The 12,225-nt window shown below is 41.8% G+C and overlaps 1 protein-coding gene across 2 annotated transcripts in view; it reads right to left on the reverse strand.

The window, feature by feature from the left end:
• DGKI (diacylglycerol kinase iota) overlaps window positions 1-12,225 on the reverse strand; it is a 515,206-nt gene that overhangs the window by 213,157 nt on the left and 289,824 nt on the right. For both annotated transcript variants that reach the window (XM_061414831.1, XM_061414832.1), the window contains exon 13: window positions 1,532-1,645. In XM_061414831.1, coding sequence (XP_061270815.1) covers window positions 1,532-1,645 — 114 coding nt within the window. The remainder of the gene's footprint in view (window positions 1-1,531; window positions 1,646-12,225) is intronic.

The following is a 12,225-nucleotide window of genomic DNA, read 5'->3' on the forward strand; positions in this document are numbered from 1 at the left end:
TTTTCCTTGAGATATTTAGCATTTAAGACAATAGTCATGGGTACTGTGCACAGAAATACTCTCTCTAGTTGGTTTGAGCAGAAGAGTGACTTCTGTCAGCAACCAAGAAGTAAAGTCAATGGCAGTTATTTGAGAGCCATGCTGGATGGCTGTTTCTATCAGGGTGAAAACAGATTTCCCCACGTCTTGCTCTAGAGAAATCTGGAGGATACACAGAACAAGTGTATGTGGAGAAGCAGGAAAATAATCAAGCGATATCTGCTAGATGATTTCTAATATTCCATTTCACTCACCTCTCCCTGACCTTGTCCTAAGACACCATCCCTTTCAGGACCTAAGGCAAGTCTGACTGATGAACAGCCCTGCTAGGGAGCTATCTATTTACTCCTTGAACATACATGACTGATGGCATGATTATTAAGGATGATCAAGTCACTGATTTAGATAAGAGGAACTAATACTGATAAATACATTAGCTGCTTCATGAGAATATATTATTTATACTATGCTTACTTAAAATTGAAAAAAGACCTCTGGGAAATTAATTCACCCCAGGCCAAATAAATACCTGCTAATATCCTGACATAATTATCACACATGGGAGGTTAATACACCCAAAAGCCAGATTAATACCTGCTAATATCTGAAGATAATTTTCGAGCCCAGCTCAGGCAATAATTTCCTATGAGCAGTTAAACAGCCAGTCAGGCAGCACATGTTAGCATATTATGCTTTCTTATTTTCCTAATATTGTAAAAAATATTAATGATGATGATGATGATAATAATAGTTTTTAAATGACTGTTGTTGCTGTTTAATCACTAAGTCAAGTCCGATCCTTTGCAACCCCACAGACTGGAGCCCACCAGCCTCCTCTGTCCGTGGATTTACCAGGCAGGAACCCTGGAGTTGGTTTGCTATTTCCTTCTCCAGGGGATCTTCCTGACCCAGGGATCAAACCCACATCTCCTGTATTGCAGGAGGATTCTTTACCACTGAGGCACCCGGGAAGCCCCTTTTAAATGGCTGGTTAGTGGGAGATAAACTACTTTCAACAAGCCTGCCTGAAGTTGACTCCAGGGTGAAAAGGAAAATTGGTTACCTGTATAGCCAAAAGCCTGATGACATTGACCAGAAAACTAAACGCTCAAAGCCATGACTCTTCCAAAGTAAGAATCAGAAATCTGAACCAGATGCACCAGGGCAGGACTAGGGGTCAGGAGCAATTTGAGTCTCTGTAATTGCTTAATATGAGGACCAACCCACCCCCTGAATACCTGTGACTACTGTCTTTTCGTGGATACCTCAGACCCAGACCTGTGTACTAAAACCCATTTTTAAAAATAAAACTTCCTCTTTTCTAGCTGATTATAGATTTAAACTGAAGATAAAACCATGGTTCACGGGGACCTTGATTCTCAACTCTAACTTGTTCCTTGAACAAGAGGAGCACATTGCCTCCACTGGAGCCTCTGTGGATTCGGGGACTCCACTGCTTCATGACGTGGGCAGCCCCTGAGAACATGCTTACCCCTCCCCAGTTGAGAGTCCGAGCCAGGTCATTCCCAGTCCCCAGAGGAAGGACCCCGACGGGAGGCTGAGGGCTCAGCTGCAGTTCATCCAGAATGGAAAGGATCCAGCCCACCTACAGACATTTGGGGGCCAGAAGAGATAGAAGAAAGATAAATAAGTTACAAAGAAGACAACCTGAGAATAGGAGGCTTTAAAAGGAGCAAAACAGAACAGGCATATTTTTCTTTAAAAATCCAGCAACCAGGAAACAGAAAGGGCACTTATCGCAAGCAGCTTCAGTGTGCCAAGTCTCTTCAAAGGGAAAAAGAACCATATTGTATACACCATTTCATATAAACAAAACTAGACCCGTTCATCACGTGTTTAACCAGTACGTGTATGTGCTCGGTCATATTTGACTCTTCGCCCCATGGACTGTAGCCATGGGGTTGCAAAGAGTCAAATGCAGGCTCCTCTGCCCATGGCATTTTCCAGGTAAGAATACTGGAGTGGGTTCCCATTTCCTTCTCCAGGGAATCCTCTTGACCAAGGGACTGAACCCACATCTCTTGTGTTTAACTAGAGATCTACTTTAAAATTCAAGAGAGTTTACAATTTAGGGAGGTTGGTTCATCCCTAGGGCATTTCAGGAAATCAGACTAAATCTCAATTCTGGCTCACACTGGCATTGTCATCTTGATTAAATATTTAACCTCAGTAAGACTCATTTATTTGATTTTCAAAATGAGGATAATAATACCTACCTCACAAGACTGTTTATAGATTAAAACTAAAACATATATAAAAACCTTGACATGGTGCATAGCTTATGGAAGTACTCATTAAATGGTTACTCTGTACGTTATCATCTTAGAAATTAGTAGTGCTTTCCTAAATATCCCTACATTCCTCTTAATGAAACATTAAAAAACATAATTATGGATGAACTTAGTACTTATTATAAGTTTAGGCAGAAAATGGATACTTATATACTAGAATCATATTCCTGTTCTATCTTTTTCTAAGATAAATAATACTTGGTATTTTGTCTTATTATAACTATTTAGAAAAATTACCCCAAACTTGGAAACAGCAAAAAGAAACTTGAATATTGTCACAGTGTCATTCTAGAGCAGTGTCACAGGCTTATTTAAGAACTTTATGAGTGTTAAGTTACTGAGAATTTTTGTCCTGTAGAGACACAAACATTGATAAGAGAAGAGCATTTTAAATGCTCTGGTTCTATTCCCCCATCAGAACATAAACCAATTTTGTCTCAAATTTAGAAAAATTATTCTGGTATAAACTACATAATTCTTTTCCTCTTCTTCTCCAATAAACTGGTGGTATTATCTTGCTAACTCCTTTATTACAAACCTAAATAAAGTTTTTAACATTTATTGATTCTAAAGTTGTTTGAGAGTCATGTTTCAAATTTTTTAAAACTGTATTTTAACAGTACATTTATTGAACACTACTATATATAAAGCATGGAAATAAGGAATTGAAATAAAAAGATGAGTGAGACACTCTAAGGTAAGGCAGAATGGTTGCTCTCAAGGATTTTACAATTAACAAAAAGAGGGGCATACTGATCTTTCCTGTGTGCTAGTCCCTGAGAAAGCTTTCTACTGAATTATTAAACTTCAAAACAACTCTCTACAATAGATATAATTTTCATTCCCAATTCGTAGACAAAGAAACCAAGGCTTGAAAGGTTCAGTGACCGCCTTAACATCACATCATTTATATGGTAGAGCTGACATTCAAAGCTAGGCTTGCCACACATCAAAGGCCAACCTCTGAGCGACTCTGGTGCAAGGAATGTTTCAGTAAAGAACTAAACTCAGCTCCCAAGTGGCCTGACCATCCCAGAGTCAATGGCATGGACCTTTGGGATCTTTGGAGCACTGGGGAATCCTTCAGTTCAGTTCAGTTCGTCGCTCAGTCATGTCCGACTCTTTGCGACCCCGTGAACTGTAGCACGCCAGGCCTCCCTGTCCATCACCAACTTCCGGAGTTCACCCAAACTCACGTCCATTGAGTTGGTGGTGCCATTCAACCATCTCATCCTCTGTCGTCCCCTTCTTCCACCCTCAATCTTTCCCAGCATCTGGATCTTTTCAAATGAATCAGCTTTTCACATCAGGTGGTCACAGTATTGGAGTTTCAGCTTCTACATCGGTCTTCCAATGAACACCCAGGACTGATCTCCTTTAGGATGGACTGGTTGGATCTCCTTGCAGTCCAAGGGACTCTCAAGAGTCTTCTCCAACACCACAGTTTAAAAGCATCAATTCTTCAGTGCTCAGCTTTCTTTATAGTCCAACTCTCACATCCATACATGATTATTGGAAAAACCATAGCCTTGACTAGATGGACCTTTGCTGACAAAGTAATGTCTCTGCTTTTCAATATACTGTCTAGGTTGGTCATAACTTTCCTTCCAAGGAGTAAGCATTTTTTAACTTCATGGCTGTAATCACCATCTGCAGTGATTTTGGAACCCAGAAAAATAAGGTCAGCCACAGTTTCCCCATCTATTTGCCATGAAATGATGGAGAATCCTTGGAATCTGCTTAATCAAATTCAGTTTATTTGCAGATTTATTAACTGAGCTACACAGAGGCTATGCTATTTGCTCAAGATCAAATAATCAGAAGTGAAAGAAGCAAGAGTCATAACCAGGTCTGCTGACCCCTTATCTAAAACCCTTTCTCCTCCACGGTGACTATTTTTTAGGATGTCAAACTTGCCCATCCATCAAGAAGCCTAAAATTGTGCTTACCTTTTAGAAAGGGGTAACACAATGCTGGCCCAAGGCGGGAAACTAAAAATTCAGATCTACACGAGAGTCCACAAGTCCCCTAATTTGCTCAAACTGAGCAAAACACCCCTAGACAAGTCCTCAGATTCCCATCCAGGGCTTCTTTAGCTCTTCTTTGACACAACACTCACTAAGCTTGCTACTGAAATAAAAGGAAAAAAAAAATGCCAGACGCTAAAGTAGTGCTAATGACTGTTAGAGGTTGTTCCTCAGCCACTGAAAACACAAATGAGATCGAGTCAAAGCAGAGGCCTCTAATAAATGATGAGAAGGGGGTTTAAAGGTCATGAAAAAGGACATGAAAACTCAGAAATCCCAACAATCTGGGCTCCCTGACTACAGCTGTAAACAGCCCTGAGTAGAACCAGAGACTCTGAGAGAGGAGGTGGAACTTACTGGAAATCCAGTTCCATATCCCATATACAGCAGGGAAAAGAAGACAGACTCTTTAACTTCTCTGAGAGATGCTCTGGCAGCTCCCCATTCTGATTTATACTCACAAGTCAAATCTAAGTTCTTTTAGGTGGATTGAAATGAGAAATATTTTTCTTGTGGTCCTTTGAAGTAGGTCTGTCTTTTCTGGATAAAATAATGCTATGAGTTCACACTTTGAACATTCTATTTCCCTCCAGACATAAAAATAAGAGGAAAAAAAAAAGTCTCCGTGGGTCAGAAACAAAGAAAGCACAGGGGGCAAGCAGAGGAAGCCAGGCGTTTGGCTTCTGTCTGATTACAGGGGATAAAAGTTCACCCCTTGCTGGCAGGAGGCTGTGTATGAACCAGACTCCCTATGTGGTCAGAAGAAAAGAGGCCAAGAAGAGAGGGTGAGGAGCCACTGCCTGAGGCCGTCATCCACAGAAAGCTGTGATGCCTTAGAGCTGGAGGGATAAAGCTTCTATTAGTGAGCTGAGATGCCCATGAGCTTGTTGACACACCCGAAACACCCCTGACCCAGGGTCAGGATGGAGCCCTAACCATTTACAGAAAACCCAACTCGAGCCTCAGGATCCTGGAGACCATTAAAACTACTAGAAAAGATTAGTACAAGGGTGCAGAGAAAGAAAAGGGAAAAATCAAACACAGCCAAACATCTTCCTCTGAAGTCGAGCCTGCAGAGAGAAATTCTAAATACCAGAAAGAACACTAAGAGTAAGACAGACCAGAAGGTCAGAGAATAATTTACAACCCATGAAACACAAATAATTGTCAAGTAACTTTGAAATAAGTGTCCCATAACTTCCACGAATTGATAAAGTGTCTCCTAATAGATCTTTATTTTTTGTGTCAAACTTTATTTTGGGGGCTCCAAAATCACTGCAGATGGTGACTGCAGCCATGAAATGAAAAGATGCTTACTCCTTGGAAGGAAAGTTATGACCAACCTCAGCAGCATATTTTAAAGGAGAGACATTACTTTGCCAACAAAGGTCCGTCTAGTCAAGGCTATGGTTTTTCCAGTGGTCATGTATGGATGTGAGAGTTGGACTGTGAAGAAAGCTGAGCCCCGAAGAATTGATGCTTTTGAACTATGGTGTCGGAAAAGACTCTTGAGAGTCCCTTGGACTGCAAGGAGATCCAACCAGTCCATCCTAAAGGAGATCAGTCCTGGGTGTTCATTGGAAGGATTGATGTTGAAGCTGAAACTCCAATACTTTGGCCACCTCATGCGAAGAGTTAACTCATTGGAAAAGACTCTGATGCTGGGAGGGATTGGGGGCAGGAGGAGAAGGGGACGACAGAGGATGAGATTGCTGGATTGCATCACTGACTTGATGGACATGAGGCTGAGTGAACTCCAGGAGTTGGTGATGGACAGGGAGGCCCGGCGTGCTGCGATTCATGGGGTCGCAAAGAGTTGGACACAAATGAGCGACTGAACTGAACTGAATAGATCTTTGATCAGTATAATTGTCCTTATTCAAACGTCAAGAATTGTTCCTTTCTTTTTCTTGGAAGGCTGCCAAGATTCCACATGAAACTGTGGTGTGATTCCACAAAATGGCAAGAGTCCTCTGGACCCTCTGACTCATCACCATCTCCTTTCTGTTTTACACTTGGCCTAAGTATAGGCTTCTCCAGTGGTTCAGATGGTAAAGAATCTTCCTGCAAAACAGGAGACTCAGGTTTGATTCCTGGGTGGGGAAGATCCCCTGGAGATGAAAATGGCAACCCACTCCAGTATTCTTGTCTGAAGAATCCTTTGGACAAAGGAGCTTGGTGCGCTATAGTCCATGGGGTTGCAAAGAGCTGGACATGGACTGAGCTACTTTTGCTTCGCTTTCAAGCATAAAAGGAAAACATACAGTTGATTTGAATGTAAAGGATCTTCCCCTTTCTTACCAGTTGATCTGGTTTAAACAAAACAAAACAAAAAACACTGCAGAAATAGATTCTCTCTCCTTTTCCCAATAGCCAGTTTGTTGTTGTTCAGGTACTAAGTCGTATCTTACTCTTTGCGACCCCATGGATTGCAGCACACCAGGCTTCCCTATCCTTCATTATCTCCCAGAGTTTGTTCAAACACATGTCCATTGATTTGGTGATGCCATCCAATGGCCAGTTAATCAACCATCTAATTTCCCCCTGAATACAAGCAGGCATCATCAATTACATAACCCTTGGAGTCATTAAACGTCTCCTGCCTTTCACAGCACAGATTTTTTTGTCTTGAATCCATAGTTGGCTCACAGTTCTTTGGCTAACGTGGGTCTGGATCTTCCTTTCACACAAGTCTTGAATACTGTTTCTCATCCAAGAGCTACATCATCACTACCCAACAACCACCTTCCCCAAAAGGCAACATAACCCAGGAAAGGCACAGAGATGGGGGAGACTTGCTGGGTCAGAAGCCTGGCTCCATCACATACTTGCCAGCTGAGCTTAGGCAAGTCAGTTAACCTAGTTCCTTTATCAGTTAAATGACATAAAGACATTGATTAGCAGGTGCCTGACAAATAGGAAACCCTAAAATTAACATTTACTGCTCTGCCTTAAGCTATATTTTTCTTCCTTTTTCTTTACTTCATCCACAAAAGCCCAGTTTCCTAGAAGCAAAATGCCTTTTTCCTGTCTCTCCACTTCGAAGTTGAGCCTTGAATTTCACAGATCGATCCCAATACTGACTGCCAACAAGTCACAAAGTCTTTCACAGACTATCAAAAAAAGTAAAAGCCAAGCTGTACTATAGCAGAAAGGTGAAAGAGACAGGGGATGGGGGTAGAGGGGGCAGGGCGGGGGCGGGGGGGGGGGGGTGGGTGAGACTACAGAACAAATACACCTAAAACAGAAGGAGGCATAAAGATCTTCAGTACTAGTCCGTGTCTCTGCCCCTATGAGTACAAAACTATATAAAAGGTCTTAAAATCTGTTATCAGCGGCTCTCCCTTCCCAGGACCCAGGACCCTGTTCCTGCTGGAAGTCCAGATGCATATTTGTGGGCAGGACTGTGTTTGTAGAGAATTTTGCATTACCCCAAATCATCTCCACAAGCACCTCTTCCATTAAACTTAATTAATTGCAGCAGTGGACACTTAGCATATTTCCCATCCCAACTGAAGAAGGGGCAGAATCATGTTCCAGGTAGCGAGCTCCTTCCTGCCTTCATGTTAGGAAAAGCAGGGCTGATAGATCTGGCACACCAGGGTCCCCGGCTTCAGCCCTGAGCAAAGCAGCCCAGCCCAGAGGCTGCAGCAGTTGCCCGATGCTGCCACCTCCTGGCCACATTCAGCTATAACTATCACCAGATAATTTCCCAAGTGCAGGCTGAGCAGTGTTTTCTTTCAGCAATATGCTAGCTTGAGAACGGACTGAGGGGCGGGCGAACAGGATCGTGAATTGACGTTTTCTTAGAACAGAGCGGGTGCACAATTGCCTTTCCTCATATTATCTGCAGGCAGAAAAGTAAAGGATTCTCATATGAAGAAATCAAAAGAGCGAGGGGAACGTTTCTACACCCCGAAAGACCATCCAAAGGCAGCATTTGACAACTAGGTTCCCTTCCTAGCATGTACACTGCCATTCGTCCTTTTGATATTTTTATATTTGCACTTAATAGTTTACAAAGTCACTCTATGGTAAGATAAATGTTTAAAATCAGCGCCAAAGGATTGAGAAAAAAGCCAAAATATGAGGTTTTTTTTTTTTTTTTTTTTTTTTAATACAATGTAGACTTTAGGCTGTCCATTCTCTCACTGGCATGAAGACAACTGAGGTTACACCATGTGCTGCTTCTCAAGAGAGTCTGGGATGTGGAGAGGTTGAGAGAGAAGACGCATGTGGAACAATTTTCTTGCCCTGTCCATTAGAAGGAAATAGACCTTTTTCCCCTGTTCTGTGGCTGCAGTGAGCCAGGGCATGGGCATGCCTTCTGTTTAGCATGTATCTTCACCTGGGGATGCCAACTGAACCAGAAATAAGCATGCTGTAGTTCAAGTCCATTTAACTCCAGCCCTTGGGAAAGACATCAACAGGATTAAGGGTGGACCTTTGGGTCCAGCTCAGTTCACCAAGGCCAAGGACAGGGTAATGACAGATCACACTGCACCCTAAAGATCCTTAAGGAGGGGAGGGGACCAGTGACTTTAGTGTCTCAGTTTACAGACTCCTTGATAGTTAAGCAGCAGCCGTGGGGATGGGTGGAGATCTGGTCGCAGAAAGCACAGAATGTAAATCTACCCCATGACCAAAGCCAGAATATAAACATGAAGATTTGAGATCATTCTGAGTTATTTTCTCTCCACCTAGAGATCAAAGATGAGACCAGCCCACTGGATACCTGCAACTATGTGACCATCTTGGGATTCTGTAAACCAGTTATAAAGAGCCTGAAACTGTGGCGCTGTCCCCCGCAGCCACCACTGGCCAGGTGTGGTCACAGACTGCTCAAATGTGGCTGATCCAAACTGGAGGCATTGTAAATTTAAAATATAGGCTGGTTCTGGAGACAATACAAACTGAGCATAAAATATCCCATTAGTAACTTTACACTGACTATGTGTTGAAATGATAGTATCTTGGATATACTGGGTTAAAGAAAATATATTATAAAATCAATTTTACCTGCTTCTTAGTTTTTTAAGTGTCTTCTAGAAAACTTAAAGACTGCGGCTTACATAATAGTTCTCCTGAACACCAATGGTCTCTACTAATACAGTGCTACAGCTGTGAAGACCCTTAGGGATCCAAATGTGTCTGTTTTCAGACTTAGGACATCTCAGAAGGGGTTAAGGAACTTGCCAAAAGCCACAGCAATGGTGGCACAAGCATCTCTTCCTCTTCCAAGTGCAGTATATGCCTTTGTACTTTTTAACAGCATCAAATTAAAGTAACTCATACTGAAGCCTAAGAACTTTTTTCCAAATTAATGCAAGATGTCTGTATATTCAGAGAAGGCAATGGCACCCCACTCCAGTATTCTTGCCTGGAAAATCCCATTGATGGAGGACCCTGGTAGGCTGCAGTCCATGGGGTCACTAAGAGTCGGACACGACTGAGCGATTTCACTTTCACTTTTCACTTTCCTGCATTGGAGAAGGAAATGGCAACCCACTCCAGTGTTCTGGCCTGGAGAATCCCAGGGACGGGGGAGCCTGGTGGGCTGCCGTCTATGGGGTCGCACAGAGTCGGACACGACTGAAGTGACTTAGCAGCAGCAGCAGTCTGTATATTAAATAATACTTTGTATATAAACTGACGTGATTAAGGATTAACATATCATCATCCCAACCAGTTAAAAGTATTCCATTTCTGATTCTTCCTAGAGCCTTGTCACTTAGAATTCTGACAACCTCTACAGTGATAGACATACTCACTAAATGAAGGCTGAGCACCTGATGTCAAACATATACCTGGCACTCAGGAATTATCCTTCATTTGCCAAGAGCCAAGAGTTTCTCTTCATGACTCCATCAGCAGGCCTCTCCTTCAAACAAACACTCAAAATTAAAAGTTTCTTATTCTAAACTGATCAAATTAAAAATGTTAATCATGTACCTTGATAAACATGTCATAAACCCCAGATACCTTTCACAGCACAACTTGTTTTAACAAGGTAAAATAAAATCAAATCTGGGTTTACATAAGGTAGAAGATATGCAAAGTTTTGATTCTACATGATTGGACTACAGAGGTTACCACTGACAAAAATAATGAGCTCAAAAGAACGTGTCAATTCTAAGAGAAATATACCACTTTTCATAGCTGTTGTACATATAAATGTCTACTGCAGTTGTGAACTATGTAGAAGGATGTAAAAACTGAAGCTAGGATCATAGATAAGGTACCAGGGAGGAAAAAGCACCCAGAACATAAATGAGAAGTTACATCCAGGCTTCTAGAAGATCTAGATTATGGTCTAGGTCTTCCAGATACCTAATTATGGTGTCTGGAAGATACCAAAAAGATACCTAATTATGGTATGTTTAAAGAAGAGATGCTAGAAAAGATAACAAAAGCAGGAGAACCAGGTAGTCTGTGAGTCAAGAAGGTGACATTAATGACACCAGAAAGTATTTCTAGAAATTCAACACTGTGATTGGATCTGCTCATTAGAACTCCTTATGTGTGTTGCTCATTAGTTGCTCAATTGTGTCCGGACTCTTTGCAACCCCATGGACTGTAGCCCACCAGGCTCCTCTGCCCATGGGATTCTTCAGGCAAGAATACTGGAGTGGGTTGCTATTCCCATCTTCAGGGGATCTTCCCAACTCAGGGGTAAAACCCATGACTCTTTCACTGCAGGTGGATTCTTCACCATCTGAGCCACCATGGAAGCTCAGAAATCATTAGGGTGGTACTAAATCTCACTCATTATGGGTTTTGTCCTATTGATGGCATCTCCAACTCAATGGACATGAGTTTGAGCAAACTCCAGGAGATAGTGAAGGACAGGGAAGCCTGCTACAGTCCATGGGGTTGCAAAGAGGCAGGCACAACTTAGCAACAACGATAAATCTCTCATTCTGGGTTTTGTCTATTAAAGTGTGCCAGGCACTCTATTAAAACTATTCTCCTGAAAACCACCAGTTATCTCCTAGTTTCCAAATCCATACTAATCCTTGAGTCTCTTAATAATATAATTACTGTCTGTCTTGAAACTTCTTTGGGGGTTGTTTTCCTTGATAAGACTACTGGTGGTCCTTCTCCTTCTATCTTTTTCTATTCTTTTGAAATTCAGCTCTGACTCCATAATTACAAATGTTTCACATGTGTCTGGACTAGGCTCTTCTTTCTCTTTCCTTTATGCTTTGAATTTCCATGTTTCCAAACATTTCTCGTCAATACCACAAACCCTAGAACAGTGCTTTCTACACATACCTGCTGAATAGAGGGAAAAAAGCCGTGAGGGGGTTGGGGGTGGGCAGAGAGAGGTCATGAGAGACTCAGGGGAGAAGGGGAAGTTTGGAAGGTGGAACAGCCAGTCCATGATGAAGCCCAAGATATGAAGATGGCACAGGCAGCCAACACGGATTTGAGGTAATTGTCATTTAAGAGAAAGAAAGGACCCTGAATTCAGGATACCAGGGGTATCCCAACAGTCAAATAATTCTGGAAAGCACCAGGTTAAACAAAACAAAATAGGTTTGGCTTCTTTAAGACTTTATAATGAATTTTATAAGCTAATAATGTGTATCAGAGTTTCAAAGAATAGTAAACACTATTTTCTCAACTGAAAATTGTTTTCCTCTCTGCAGAAAATCCTAAAGGACTAGTGGAATCACTGTTTAATTTCTTTCTGGTTGTGCTTATTAGTATATAATGTGTATTCAGGGCAGCATTAAGTGCTCACGTGCTGTGAGAGATAAAATTAGAAGATTCTGTTGCTACCTTTGAGAATAAAACATTCTAATTAAGAAAATTAGAGAAAAGCCAAAGATAGTTCATAATAA

This window comes from Bos javanicus, chromosome 4 (assembly GCF_032452875.1).
Source record: "Bos javanicus breed banteng chromosome 4, ARS-OSU_banteng_1.0, whole genome shotgun sequence".
NCBI classification, from domain to species: domain Eukaryota; kingdom Metazoa; phylum Chordata; class Mammalia; order Artiodactyla; family Bovidae; genus Bos; species Bos javanicus.